The sequence below is a fragment of the Pseudorca crassidens genome, chromosome 13 (assembly GCF_039906515.1).
Source record: "Pseudorca crassidens isolate mPseCra1 chromosome 13, mPseCra1.hap1, whole genome shotgun sequence".
NCBI classification, from domain to species: domain Eukaryota; kingdom Metazoa; phylum Chordata; class Mammalia; order Artiodactyla; family Delphinidae; genus Pseudorca; species Pseudorca crassidens.
Window position 1 is genome coordinate 79,871,363 of NC_090308.1, and position 16,184 is coordinate 79,887,546.

The following is a 16,184-nucleotide window of genomic DNA, read 5'->3' on the forward strand; positions in this document are numbered from 1 at the left end:
GCACACAACAAATTACACAGAAAAGGTAAATTTTATACATTTATATGTCACATATGTAATTTACTATATAAATATATCTGTATATAGAGTTTACTATGCTTTTCAAGTTTTGGAAATAAATTTTACTTATTATTTTGAACAAAGAATCAAATATACTCCGTGAGCAAACTTGTGGCTACGTGAAAACAAAAACAGAAAAACGATGTGCTTGAAATCTCCCATTCTAAACAGAGCTGGTTAAGCATCATTTCTAAATACTTCTTGTTTTCCTGATTATCTATCATCTGTGTGGCAGAGGAGACAGAGCCCGTAATCCAGGGCGCCATGGGGTGGATTGGAGACTCACCGCTGGAGAAGCCTTTAGTTAAAGTCTTTTTTTACATTAAGCACAAGTAAAATTTACATTAAACACAATACATGCTATTCCATAGAACACCCAGCTTGTTTTAATAGATAAGCAATGCTGTTTGCCTCTTCCCAATCTTTGATTAATTGACACCATTAGAAAATCTGTCTCAGTTAAATGGATAAAGCAGGTGTGGCACACACACACAATGGAATATTACCCAGCCATAAAAGAGAATGAAATAATGCCATTTGCAGCAACATGGTGGGACTTAGAGATGATCACGCTAAGTGAAGTAAGTCAGAGCAAGAAAAACGCCATACGATATATCACTTACATGTGGAATCTAAAATATGACACAAACGAACTTATCTACAAAAAAAAGGAACAGAGTCAGACACAGAGAACAGACGCGTGATTGCCAAGGGGAGGGTGGGGGAGGGATGGATTGGAAGTTTGGGGCTAGAAGATGCAAACTATTATATATAAGATGGATAAAAAACAAGGTCCTACTGTATAGCACAGGGAACTATATTCAATATCCTGTGATAAACCAAATGGAAAAGAATATGAAAAAGAATAGATAATATACATACATATATAAAAACAATCATTTTGCTGTACAGCAGAAATTAACACAACATTGTAAATCAACTATACTCCAATAAACTAAATTTTTAAAAATCTGTCTTAATTATCCATGCATTTAGAAGGCCCCCTGAAAAGGCTCACCAGTCTGCGATTAATGGATTCACTTCACACTAAAGACATTTAAATCAATTATATTAGTGTTCCTTAAAATTGGACAAATATCACATAGTTTTCTCTGGGATGATGGACCTGGGGAAGAGAGAGTTGAGTGAAAAATTTTTAAAGTAGAAAACTCTTCTAAGGTTTGTAACTATAAAAACTGTGGTAATACTGAAAGGAAGGGCTGGAAATTCAGATTTGTGACAGGGCTACGCTTGTTTAAGGTAGGCCATCCAAGAGGCTCTCTTATAGGAAATTAAAATTAAGGAATATTTCTTGGGTGAGGACGAATTGGAATACAGATTTGATGATCACATGCAAAAGCTGAAGTAATAAAAAAACAAGATTTCTTAGAATGAGAATTCTGAACTTTCGTGTCTCTTCACAGGAGAGAGGACATATAATCATTGATAAAGGGGGAAAAAATCACTTGTAGAAGAAGGAATAGGGAGAAAAACCAGTGCATCCAGTGAAATAAAGAGCAGTGATAACTGAGGTTTGTCACCACTGGTCACTTGCTTTGGGAAGATCAAGAAGAATGAGAAAACAGGTTATCAAATAAAAGGTACAATTATGATGTAGAAAGAGAAGCGTAAACTCTTATACCTGGGAAGTTCAGAGGATGACCTTCAGTCCAATCCACCCAGTAAACAGGTAAGCCGAGCCCCAGAGAGAAAGTCAGAGTTTATTCCTTGAGTCACGTTGGGCTAGAACTATTTTGTTACCTCGGCTTCGTAATCCTTTTCGCTCCTGTACGTTGCAAACTAATCTTTGAAAGTGGGGTCATTCCATGCACGTTACTAACAATGCAAATTTGGGAAGGTAGGTATTATTCGAAGTTCAGCAATCCCTGTAACTGGAATAAAATTTAAACTAACAAAGCAAAGGGGCTTAGTGTTTCAATGACAATCATTTGAATCTATTACCTACAAAGCTGTGCCTCAGGTATAGTTCTTACGTTTAATTATTGCTGTGCTTTACTCTAAGAAAATGTAATTCTACTCAACCAGGGAAAGATAGAGAGGGAACGCACTATCAGGGAAAATAAGAAGAGACAGACTGTGGAGGCTGGGGAAGAAGATAAGCCATCCCCGAACCTGCAGGAAACCCTGGCTCCCTAAAAGGACATCAAAGAGAATTTCCATATCATCCAAGGGATAAAGTAATCTGAAATCTGGTGGTGAAAGTCCATCCACACCCCACACTGGAAAGCATCATGTATTGCACGAACATTACAAACCAAGAAGCACCACCGTCAAAAACAAAACAAGTAAAAGAAATGAAAAACAACTCCTACTCCTAAGGAAGAAACCTGAGCCCAAGGAAGACAAATGATTCCCCTTCACAATGAACAGCTCATCCCCATGGGATGGCGGAGAGGAATTACCACCAGAAATGCTCGCTAATCGAGGGCCATTCTAATCCTGTGATTTTCAGAGAGACAAACCTCTGTTTTGATAAACAGCTGTGTGCACTAGTTCAATTTTTGAATGGCTCAAAATTCCCTATCTCTAATTTATTTGTCACTTTGTCCAGTAGAAGGCATAATTTAAAATACATACTTTCCAGTCTCTTCAATAAGTGGTGCTGGGAAAACTGGACAGCTACACGTAAAAGAATGAAATTAGAACACTCCCTAACACCATACACAAAAATAAACTCAAAATAGATTGAAGACCTAAATGTAAGACCGGACACTATAAAACATAGGAAGAAGAAAACATAGGAAGAGGAAAACATAGGAAGGACACTCTTTGACATAAATCACAGCAAGATCTTTTTTGATCCACCTCCTAGAGTAATGGAAATAAAAACAAAAATAAACAAATGGGACCTAATGCAACTTAAAAGCTTTTGCAAAGCAAAGGAAACTACAGACAAGATGAAAAGACAACCCTCAGAATGGGAGAAAATATTTGCAAATGAATCAACGGACAAAGGATTAATCTCCAAAATATATAAACAGATCATGCAGCTCAATATTAAAGAAACAAACAATGCAATCAAAAAATGGGCAGAAGACCTAAACAGACATTTCTCCAAAGACACACCGATGGCCAAGAAGCACATGAAAAGCTGCTCAACATCACTAATTATTAGAGAAATGCAAACCAAAACTACAATGAGGTATCACCTCACACCAGTTAGAATGGGCATCATCGGAAAATCTACAAACAACAAATGCTGGAGAGGGTGTGGAGAAAAGGGAACCCTCTTGCACTGTTGGTGGGAATGTAAATTGATACAGCCACTACAGAGAACAGTACAGAGGTTCCTTAGAAAACTAAAAATAGAATTACCATATGACCCAGCAATCCCACTACTGGGCATATACCCTGAGAAAACCATAATTCAAAAAGACACATGCACCCCAATGTTCATTGCAGCACTATTTACAATAGCCAGGTCATGGAAGCAACCTAAATGCCCATCGACAGATGAACAGATAAAGAAGATGTGGTACACGTATACAATGGAATATTACTCGGCCATAAAAAGGAATGAAATTGGGTCATTTGTAGAGACGTGGATGGATCTAGAGACTGTCATACAGAGTGAAGTAAGTCAGAAAGAGAAAAACAAATATCGTATATTAACACATATATGTGGAACCTAGAAAAATGGTACAGATGAACCAGTTTGCAGGGCAGAAATAGAGACACAGATGTAGAGAACAAATGTATGGACACCAAGGGGGGAAAGTGGCGGGTGGGGGTGGTGGTGGGATGAACTGGGGGATTGGGATTGACGTGTATACACTAATATGGATAAAATGGATAACTAATAAGAAGCTGCTGTATAAAAAAATAAAATTGTAAAATTAAAAAAAAAAAGTACTTTCCAGGATGCCAAGTTAACTATCAAAAGGATTTCATGGAAGTCTTTTAGTCTAAGTAAATTTTGTGCCAAGACTTTCGCTCTTAAGGAACAATAAATGGAACTAAGATTATGGCAAGAGAAACAGGTGCTGACAATTTAAATCAGTTCAATATTTTACTTACCTTCAGTTTTCCGTAGTGCTAAGCCTAGTAATGAATTATCTAACATGTATGACCAAATGTTATATAATTTTAGGCAGTTTTTTGTATTTGATAATACACAAATAATCATCCTCCCTTCTGTTTGCTTTTTTCTATATACCCTGAGGATATAAAGCTTTTAAGATTTACAAGCAGTAGAAAATGTCTGAAACTCAAATTTGTATTGACATTATTCTTTGCATGAATCCACTGACCCATTTTTGTAAAGTAAAAATAACTGCTGGGTTTTTACTTGCATTGAAAATAGAACAGTCACAGTTCAATTATTACATTCACACAGCCCCCTGAAGACTGTATTTCAAGTTGCACAACTGACCTTCTTTTCTAAAACAATATGGAGATAGCCTAAATTAGAAGTCACTGTATTATGGAATATTTTGAAAAGGAGAATCCTGTTGCTTTTCTTGTATTTCAACCAATTTGGTTCTTTAAGATTTCTTTGCATTTCCTTGCATATTTGTAAACATGGCTTTATTTATTTATTTTTTTTCACGAAATACCTGACCACTTCAGGGATTGACAAATGATACCTTGTTAGACAGCTGTACAGAAAAAAGCACAAAAAAACCCACACATGGAACAGGTTTCCAGAAACAGAGAAACAAACGTTCTTTGGAAAGGAGAATCCGTACACGATACGATCCCATCCCGAGCCATAGCATGAAGGTTGACATTTGTCTCTCCAGCGAGAACTTGAGATGTGTAAGTTGAATTCACTTCACTCACCTGTTTGGCTTAGCTGGGACGTGCTTCTGCTCCTTCGAGTCACGATGGCAACCACTTTGGCACTCAGGCTGGACCTCCTTTTCTTCCCACCTGTTCCAACAGTGCCCACAGCCGTGTCCGACTGACTGCCATCATTATGCTCCAGTGTGTACATCTCTCCACTCACGCTCGTGCTCTTGGTGATGGCTCTTCCTGAAGTCCCCATCCGTCTGCCTTGCATTTTAGGGGTAAATGAACTATATTTACAAAGTAAAAACATATATGCATCCATAAATTACAGGTCAGCATAATCAGAACTTTAAATCTAACTTATTTTGAAATAATCCGGGCAAAATTTTAGAGGGAAAACCCGGCTGAGTAGTAGTCCTACAGCTATGAATATTCTAAGGTCACATCACCGCCCCCAGTATTTATTTATCTATTTATTTCTTTGTGCGGTACGCGGGCCTCTCACTGCTGTGGCCTCTCCCGTTGCGGAGCACAGGCTCCGGATGCGCAGGCTCAGCGGCCATGGCTCACGGGCCCAGCCGCTCAGCGGCATGTGGGATCTTCCCGGACCGGGGCGCGAACCCGTGTTCCCTGCATCGGCAGGCGGACTCTCAGCCACTGTGCCACCAGGGAAGCCCCCCCAGTATTTATTTACCAGATGTGCCTTGAAACAAGAGCATTTCAAGGCATCATCTATAAACTCTTTGAAGATAGTAAAAAGAAAGGCAACCGAGGCTACAGATGGGGAGGTGTTACTGACCAATGTTGTAAATAATTCCTCTGTTACTTTCAGAGAAAAGCTAAAATAGTTCAATCAGTGAGAAAAGTCCATATACATTTCTGAGGAAAAAATATTGTTCAAAACAGATACTCTTAATTTGCCACACGACAAGGTTTAAAAAATGAAACCAGTGTTTGTTCTGGTTTCTCTTTGGGATTCCAGCTAAGAGGTGTCTCTTTTGCTATCCGAGGCTGAGTGAGTCTCGGAAATGCTGTTCAGGAGACAAGCCCTGCTTCTCCTTCCTCCTTCCTCACCACCTCCTGCCCCATCGCCTGCACGTAAGTTTCCTCTCATTTTCAACTTTCAACTCTCCGAACTCACAGGCTCTGGGTCCAGATGTTCCTTTTTTTGTTGTTCTCTTCTGCCAAACTTACTTGTCTATGTTCTGAGATTGCATCAGGTTATCTGAATAGATCACGGTACTTCTCTCCCAAATGAATAAATTACTGTTGAGAGTTTCAGGTACCGTAGAAGGTTGAGGGAAAATATCCTTTCTATTTGCCAAAGTACATGAGTGTCTGTGAGTCAGAGTTACAGGTAGGGCAGGCAACTGGGGAGGTGGCCAGGGATGGTAGGATTCTTCCAGTCTTTAATTGCTCTGCATATGCAGTTATAGTATCCATTTAGACTATCCCTTTCTTGGTCCAATAAAGACCTGTTTGATATCTCTGAAATGACCCTCTTAATTTTATGTGTCCTCAAAATATTTGCAAAAACTGGCTCACATGACCTTTACCACCATCTTGATTTTCTATATTTCTTCTTTGGAAAAATGAAATGTATTACTGAATATAGCTTCTTTAAGTGATGACATTTCATATGCAAATCAGAATAAACCCTAATATGATTAGAAACAGTAAAACAGAAAGTCTTAGCATCACGTAACATGTTTGTGGCCATCTACACAATGAGTGCTTCAGCAGAAAGGAAAATTGGTGCAGCGGCTCAGAATCCATGGAAAAGACAGGACATTTTGGACCTCAGGATCCCTTCAGGGACAGTGAATGGAAACTGGGACCTGATTTGACAGGAAGAATTTGGAATGTTTAATCCCTAGCTGCGTTTCTTGAATTGGTCCACGTCAACATTCACCTGACAATAATAAGGTATTCATAGTCTTTCAATTTATTCTAGTCATCTTTTCATTAACTCAAAAGTTTTTAAAGCCATTGGCAAGCCTAGTAATCTTGCTATGCGTTTTATGCAGTCTCCTTTTCCAAACGGTAATGATGACAGTTTTACAGACGACCAATTCAACACTGATTCCTGTGGGGTTTATATTCCCAACTTTAGTGGACTTTCTTTCTGGATAAATATTACGGTCAATTGCTTTCGTGTTCTCACCTATTCATTTGAATGTATTTCCTAACTCTGCCACCCTCCTTAAGTGTACTCTTAGTATCTGCTTTTTCTACTATTTTACTAGCACAATTCTGCTGAAGGATATACAGAAATGACAGGATTTGGTCAATTTCACCATCATAATATCCATCTTCAATCAAACACCTGCGAGTTTTTCATCTCCTTAGCACACTCACCACAGTGGTTATTGAAAACCTCTCTCCGGTGATCTTGTTTTTACCTTTACAGTAAAGTATGGATAAACTAACATGTACTGCTTTCTCCACAATATTCCCGTGGAAACAGAATTACATCACAACTCTTAATCTGTATTTTAAAAATCACTGCACACAAAAAAAACTATTGTGAAATTTTAGACAGTGTTGTTTAGGTTATAGAGAAGTTTGAAAGAACAGGGAAATGTTTTCTATAATAGTTCTACTATGAAAATGTATCCAAGATGAGCTAGAAGATTCACAAATCTTTTCATGGATACTTAATTACAGCCATGAAATGTTCTACAATGTCAACAAATAAAAATTCTGAAAAAAAATTAGAGAAAACTGTACAGCAAATGATTACCATTTGCAGGGGGTGAATTAAGAAGTTATGTTAAAAAAAAGTTTTGTGAATAAGTAAGATACAATTTTTCCTCAAAAAATAAAATATTTTGTTTAGATGCTCAAAAGTATTCTTATGTAATCTGAGGACAGTGCATAGCTTCCTGAAGAATCTAGAACACCATATTTTAAGTGGAACGTGTTAGGGCATTTTCCATTCTTCTGTTACCTAACTGCGGGGAGAGGTTTGCAGGGGGGTCTAACCACCCAGATTAATTAAATCAATGTGAAGGTCATAGTCTTAGCACAAATCTACTTCTACTCTCCTATTTCTTAGCCTTCTATTTGTTCTGCTTCAATTGCCTGGAAGACTATTCCTGTCATTTAGATGTGCCTGAATCCTTCAAGATGCACTGTAAGGCTTTCCGCCTTATAAAGCTATTCAGGGTCTCTGTAGAGTCGTGACTGCTGTCTCCCGGCCCTCTGATATATTTTCTATCGGTTACGTTAAGATTTGGACGGTTTATATCAGCACGCACCTTATGCATCACTAATGGTTGTAGCATCCCTCCCATTGCTGTGAACTGATGAAGTTAAAAAAAGGGAATTCTCACTATACAAATAGACTGTGATATAACCCACCTTTAGAGACCAAACAAATGAAAAACCCACCTTCCTTCTTTGACACCCCCTCTCCTAGCTACTGATCTTTTGCTGAAGAACCTGAGTTGTTTGTACGTCCTCTCTCTCTATTCTCTTCTGGACTAAACGGAAGCGGGCTTTGTCCCTGCCGCTTCACCCAATAGCCTTTTCCTTTCATCAGAGTCACCAATTATTCCATGTAGCAAAATCCTGTGGTTTCTCAGTCTTTACCTTCTTGACCTCTCAATACACCATGCATGTGACAAAGCGTTTGATTCTTTGATCGACATGCTTTATTCTCATAGATTTTCCCACCTAGTGCCTCCTGGCCGGACATTTATTCTTTTTTTTCGGTATGCGGGCCTCTCACCGTTGTGGCCTCTCCCATTGTGGAGCACAGGCTCCGGACGTGCAGGCCCAGCGGACATGGCTCACGGGCCCAGCCGCTCCGCGGCATGTGGGATCCTCCCGGACCGGGGCACGAACCCGTGTCCCCTGCATCGGCAGGCGGACTCTCAACCACTGCGCCACCAGGGAAGCCCTGGACATTCTTTTTCACCACTAAACACTGGAGCTCTTCAACCCTCCCAACCCTGACCTCTATTCCCCACATGAGACCTGCTCCCTCGATGTGTCATCTGGTCCCAAGCTTTACATCCTTCTATGTGCTGCTGATTCCCAGGGCTTCTCTCCACCCTGTCTCAGCCCTCAACTCTAGATTTACGTACCTACTTGTGAACTGCTAAGGCTCTCAAAAATGTGCTCAACCCAAGGAAAAAACTGCTCCTTGTCTAAACTTCGTATCACATTAAAGACACTCCAATCACCCAGTTGCTCAAAGTAGTAACTCTCTCCTTTCGGTTTAGAAAAAAAATATCTAAACTTGGAAATGAGATTAAGAAAAAAATGGCCTTACATGTTACTGCCATGTTTAAGGATTAATAAGCTCTCTAAGGGCCTAAGGGCATTTGACTCTCTGGGGGAATGGAACATTTTTTGACTTACTATTTACTCTTATAATAATTACGGTCCCAAAATTTTATAACTCTGTAAAAGTTAGATGTTAACTTGAAGATAACTGATAAGGAGCAAATAACCACTACTTAGTAGTGAGGATAACCTCAAGGTTAGGGTTTTACTGATCTAGAGAACATTATCCAGTTTTGAATCGAACTGAATAATGTTTCAGCATTCCCTTTTTTTTTCCAATGACTATATATGTATGTCTACATGTACATCATCTTAGGAACCAGCTTGTCACCCTGTCAGTGTTCTCACTAATGAGTTAAAACTTTGACATTTCCTATCTGTTTTTCTAACAATTTTGTTTTAATTTTGAGAATTTTGCTTTGAGAGTGTTGGAGGTCCCATCAAAATGCCCAGATGGACTTCTGCTGGACCTCTGAGCAGGGTGCCCCATGAAGGCTCTGAGCCCAAGGATGCCTTTTCCTCGCTCCTGGATTTAATATCAAGAGGCAACAGAACATTACTTTCAGTCTCTGTTTTCTTTTTTTGACTCTGGTTTTGTTTTGTTTGCTGCTGGTTCTGGGTCTTGGTAAATCTGTCTCTTCTTCTGCTCTGTTTGTGATGGATAATACATTCCTCACCAGTAGCAGCAACAATAGGGACTCCGTCTATGGATGAAATCTGTTGGATGGCAGACCTCAGGGATGAATTGAGAGCTGGGTGACGGATGACAGAAAATCTTCTTTGTTTGGCTTTTTGCATGTCTGGTCGTTGGCATGTTACAAAAGTTCACATCATTTAAGAAAATGTCTTGTCCACACTAAAGAACAGCCCTTTAAACTCTAGGGTTAGGTTTCTGTGTCAATTTCTGTCTATGTCAAAGTTGATAAAACTGAAACTGCTAGTTCTCTTTGTGTTTAAAAAATAGTCTTTTCGGGACTTCCCTGGTGGCACAGTGGTTAAGAATCTGCCTGACAATGCAGGGGACACGAGTTCAAGCCCTGGTCTGGGAAAATCCCACATGCTGCGGAGCAACTAAGCCCGTGCGCCACAACTACTGAGGCTGCATGCCACAACTACTGAAGCCCACACGCCTAGAGCCTGTGTTCCACAACAAGAGAAGCCACCACCATGAGAAGCCTGCGCACCACAACGAAGAGTAGCCCCCGCTCGCCGCAACTAGAGAAAGCCCGTGCACAGCAACGAAGACCCAACACGGCCAAAAATGAATAAAATAAATAAATTTATAAGAAAAAACAGTCTTTTCAATTGGTGAAAAAAATCTCTTACTTTCTCTGCACCTTAGAGATAGTGGTTTGGGCAGACAGATATTAACTGAACAGAGCTCCCGTTCTGATTGATCTATGTAGACCAATGAGTACTTACATAATTCTCATACAGTTAACTAAAGAATTCCCAGAGAAAAAAAGAAACTGAACTTCTAATACTTTGAATATGCTTGTCTTTCAAGAAAAATCCATTTTCAAGAAATGGCTAACTCAAAAGAATTTTAATATAAGAATCTAAATCCACAATCAAAGTGAATCCTTTGAGATATCAAACTAGTTTGATAAACTTGGCTTAAAAACCCTTTATGAAAACCACGATGAGAGGCCACTTCACATGCACAGGAGAGCTACAGTAAGAAAGAGATGCCTACAAGTGCTGATGAGACTCTGAAGAAATTGGACCCTTCATGCACTGCTGGTGGGAGTGTAAAATTATGTAGCTGCTTTGGAAAGAGTTTGGCAATTTAGTTAAACATAAACATAGTTAAATTAAACTAGAGTTGCCGTACTACTCAGTAATTCCATTCCTAGGTACGTCCTCAACAGAATTGAAGACATATATCCATACAAACACTTACACAGGCACGTTCAGATCAGCATTATTCATAACAGTTAAAAAGAGAAAACAACCCAAGTGCCCATCAACTGATGAATGGAGACAAAATGTGCTTCATCCATACGACAGAATATTATCACGTATAAAAATGAATGATTCATGTTACAAACATGGATGACGTTGAAAACATTATACTCCATGAAAAAAGCCAGATACCCAAGGCTACATACTGTATAATTCCATTTAAATAAAATATCAGATCCAGAGACAAGTGTGGATTAGTGGTCACCAGGGGCTAGAGGAGGGGGGAGGGGCGTGATGCAAAGGGTTATAGGTTTCTATGGGGGAAGATAAAAATGTTCTCGAATTACACAGCAGTGAAGGTTGCACAACTAATTGTGAATATGCTAAAAACCACTGAACTGTACAATCGAACAGGGTGAATTTTATGGTATGTGAATTATAACTCAAATTTTTAAAAGACAGCATTATGTCTTATTCCAGATTTTATCAGTGTAGTATGTAATACGAGCACAAAATTTTATTTTATTGTTTAAGATTTAGGTTGGTTTTCTCATGAGCAGACGAGTGAATCTGAAATTCCTATATTTTCTATATTGATTTTACTTATTGGATAGGCTAACATTTCTTCCAGGAGCATTTAAGATTGTGAAAATGTAGAATTACATAATAAATAAATTGACCTATAGTTCAGAAAAGACTCTGATATCAACAGTAATGAAGTTGGTTGGAGTGTCAGCTTAAACGTAATCCAGGTGATTAATTAGTTATACAGTGGATTTGTCTCTGAATGATGCAAAGCTTTCTCTTCATCTTTGCAACTTTATAGGATACTGTGGGTTGTAAGGATGTTTTATTTTTATTTATTGAGTTATTTTTAAGTTTTTTAAATTGAAGTATAGTTAATCTACCATGTTTCAGGTATACAGTAAAATGATTCAGTTGTACATATATATGTACATATATATTCTTTTTCAGATTCTTTTCCATGATAGGTTATTATAAGACATTGAATACAGCTCCCTGTGCTACACAGTAGGTCCTTGTTGTTTATCTATTTTATATATAGTAGTGTGTATATGTTAATCCCAAACTCCTAATTTATCTCTCCCCTGCCCTTTCCCCTTTGGTAACCATAAGTTTGTTTTCTAGGTCTGTGGGTCTATTTCTGTTTTGCAAATGTTTCATTTGTATCTTTTTTTTTTAGATTCCACATAGAAGTGATATCACATGATATTTGCCTATGTCTGACTTACTTCACTTAGTATGACCATCTCTGGGTCCATCCATGTTGCTGCAAGTGGCATTATTTCATTCTTTTTTATGGCTGAGTAATATTCCATTGTGTATATATACCACATCTTCTTTATTCATTCATCTGTCTATGGATGGGCATTCAGGTTGCTTCCATGTCTTGGCTACTGTAAATAGTCCTGTAATGAACACTGGGGTGAATGTATCATTTTGAATTATGGTTTTCTCAGGGTATATGCCCAGTAGTGGGAATGCTGGGTCATATGGTAGTTCTATTTTTAGTTTTTTAGGGAACCTCCATACTGTTCTCCATAGTGGCTGCACCAATTTACATTCCCACCAACAGTGCAGGAGGGTTTCCTCTGCTCTACACCCTCTCCAGCATTTATTATGTGTAGATTTTAAAATGATGGCCATTCTGACCGGTGTGAGGAGGTACCTCATTGCAGTTTTGATTTGCATTTCTCTAATAATTAGCAAATAATTATTGCGGAGCATCTTTTCACGTGCCTCTTGGACATCCGTATGTCTGTATGTCTCCTTTGGAGAAATGTATATTTAGGTCTTCTGCCCACTTTTTGATTGGGTTGTTTGTAGGATGTTTTATTATGTCTGCTGTAACTTGCTAGGCTGCTTCATTGCTTGCCTATGACAGACAGCCTGTTATGCTCCATTATCTACCTCCAAGTTTTCTCTACAAAACAGAAGCTTAGGTTAAAAGTTGCAATTAATATGGATGGTTCATTCTAAACTAGAAAAAAGTGACAAAAATATGTGACATATTCAAGGTAGTAGATGTGTTTTTATTTATCAAAGGAAAAGAAGGAAGTTGTTTCTTACAGTAAAATATTGGAATATGAATGTGGAGAGTAAAAGACAAAACTTGGGTGAATACATTAAATTGTCAAAGGTTTGAGGAAAAGTGAATTATTTACCTGGTTTATTGTAGTTTTAAACAGTAGGTCTAAAGAGAAAAACAATAGAACTTTGACTAACTATCTCTATTTGATGGAAATATTCATAATATAATAGGGAAGGTCTATGAGTCATTTACTGAAAAATATTACATTAATGCAAGATTAGAATTTAGTTTTCTGTTAAAATGACTAATTGATCTTAAATATTTATCTGAGAACAAAATTTTTTTAATCAGGGATGGCCAGCTTACCATTAAGGGACAAGAGTTGTACTTCATACGCAGACTGCACACCTACAAAGGCTTCACAAAGAACTGGTCTAGTATTTGTTCCATGGCTTACAGGGTCCTAGAACTACAGGTAATGAAGAAGGTCATATCCTGAACTTTAGCAGAATTTGGGGGACCTCATACTGGTAGGTACTGCAAGGAAAGCCTGGTGGTGATATTGCTTTGGCCCAATTATAAATTACACATATGACTTGGTGTGACGAAACTCACCGTAATATGGCAAAGGTGGGAGGAAAATCTATATGCACTGAATCAAATCAATTATGTCATCAGTAGCAAGATACAGCATTATTTTATGGATTTTTAAGAAAGAAAAATGCTGCTAATTAAACCATGTCATGCCATCCATTGTAAAATACATACGGATTTCATATATGATAAAGTACAGACCAGTGTGCATTGTAGAATCAATGAAATGATGGTAATAGACAATGTAGAAACTCATTTCAAATAAGAATTTTTTTTAAATATTGGTAAAATAATATTGAAACATCATGAGCTCATGTTCCCTAAAATAGACAAAAAAGACTTTGTATTACCCATAGACATGCAAGGGATCAATCATATAAGCAATCAGATCTGCACCTTGGGCTTCCCTGGTGGCGCAGTGGTTGAGAGTCCGCCTGCCGATGCAGGGGACACGGGTTCGTGCCCCGGTTGGGGAAGATCCCACATGCCACGGAGCGGCTGGGCCCGTGAGCCATGGCCGCTAAGCCTGTGCGTCCGGAGCCTGTACTCGGCAATGGGAGAGGCCACAACAGTGAGAGGCCCGCGTACCGCAAAAAAAAAAAAAAAAGAAAAAAAATCTACACCTTTAGTTGCCAGATTTTGGTTCCTTATTCTAATGTAAGGTGGCTGGCATGAAATTTTGGAATAGGATAAAAAAATACGGGCCTGAAATATCTTCTCATCTTCAGAAAGTAAGGATGCTTTCAGGAAAGGCCTAGGAGGTACTATGTAAAGATGATTCCCACTCTTAAATTAAGGACACATTTAGCTTAAAAACAATTATAATCAATTTCTATATCTTCAACACACCAAAAGAACATAGAGGCCTATCATGACTCCACAGTAAGCCTAAAAAGGGACGAGTAATTTAAGGCGTATTAAAAGATGGTTGTAATACACATACATTCACTACACCGTTTACAAAAAATGCTAGAAGTCGACTCAAATTATTTGAGTCCTACACTTTAGTTTGGATCAATATACAAGTTACTAATCACAAATGGTCAATACAAAAGGAACTTGCTGATTAAGAGATCATCCCCAGGAATCTAGCTCATAATTTCCAGGAGTTAAAATTCTGGGCCTGTTGACTGATAACCAAGATGGCGTCAAATTTCCTAAGCACGTCTAGTGGAACTATTTTGATAGCAGGCATCACTTAGAACCAAGGGGATGCGCTTGAGTTAGACCACTATTTATATTCGATCCCTTCAAATGGCCAGACCTTCAGAAGTACTTGTCCCTGTGTAATTCTTATTGAATTTCACCTGCACACAACTGTGGCTTTATGTATGAGGCTATAAGTACTCTTCATATTGGGGACTTATATATTGTTAATTTATTCCTACTTATTTAGTTTATTTCTAATTCATTTACCTACTTAGTTTAATTAGGCACTAGATTTATTCCTAGGTATTTCATGTTTCTGATTATATTGTATTGGTGTATTTTATAAATTTCATGTCCTAATGTTTGTTGCTGGTACATAAAAATACAACTGATTTTTATATACTGACCTTGCATCTAGTGATTGCTAAATTCGCTTATTAATTCTAATAATTTTGTGTCAGATTCTTCTGAGTTTTTTATATGTGCAATCATATAGACTGTGAATAATGACAGTTTACATTCTTCATTTATAATCCTTATTGCTTTTATTTACTTTTCTTTGCTATATTGCCACTCTGCCAGGTCCAACATTGGCTAGGACCATCCAAATAATGTTGAGCAGAGGTTGTGAAAGTGGCTTCAGTGAACTCAGGGGAAAGTGTTCACTCTTTCCCTATGAAGTATGATGCTTGTTGTTAGGTTATGGTAGATTACCTTTAACATTTTAAGAAAATTCTCTTTTTAGTTCACTAACATATTTTATCATATATGTGTAATGAACTTTATTAAAATTTTTTCTGTGTCTTCTGTGATGATGAGAGGATCAGAGGATTTCTTTCTTTCCTTCTACAATGAATTACATAATGTTAAGCCAGTCTCTCACTTACAGAACAAAACTATTGTCTTCATAATGTATTCTCATTCTCTCTCTCAAAATTTCTCTGTCTCATAGAGATGGATAGAGACAGACAGACCGACAGGTAGATCGCCCTGTGACACCGATCAGAAGCCTCCCTTTAACCAGACACTGCAGGCAACACTGGCCCGCGGTGCCCGAGATCATATCCAGCCTGGCTGGGTCCCAACCCACAGGGGATCGAACAGACCCCCGATGTTCAAAAATGTCCCAAAATCCCACAGGTGGAATTTTACAAAGTGATCTCTTTCTCTATCTGGATTCAATTGGCTAAAATTTTGCTTGAGGGCTTTTGTCTAATTGAATGAGAGATTTTGGCCTATAACTTTCCTGTCTTCTCCTTACCAAATTTTTCAAGTAGAGGCTTGACTCACAGAGAGAGTTTGGAAGTATTTCTCCTCTTTACTCTCTGGAAATATTGGGTATGATTAAGAGCATTTATTCTTTAAATTTTTGGAAAAA

The 16,184-nt window shown here is 38.2% G+C and overlaps 1 protein-coding gene across 50 annotated transcripts in view; it reads right to left on the reverse strand.

The window, feature by feature from the left end:
* RIMS1 (regulating synaptic membrane exocytosis 1) overlaps positions 1-16,184 on the reverse strand; it is a 473,777-nt gene that overhangs the window by 60,019 nt on the left and 397,574 nt on the right. For 31 of the 50 annotated variants that reach the window (XM_067702788.1, XM_067702790.1, XM_067702791.1 and 28 more), the window contains one exon: positions 4,864-5,099. The exons of 12 other annotated variants lie outside the window; for them this stretch is intronic. In XM_067702788.1, coding sequence (XP_067558889.1) covers positions 4,864-5,099 — 236 coding nt within the window. The remainder of the gene's footprint in view (positions 1-4,863; positions 5,100-16,184) is intronic. 7 more of the 50 variants (XM_067702789.1, XM_067702799.1, XM_067702802.1 and 4 more) reach the window with 1 other exon arrangement.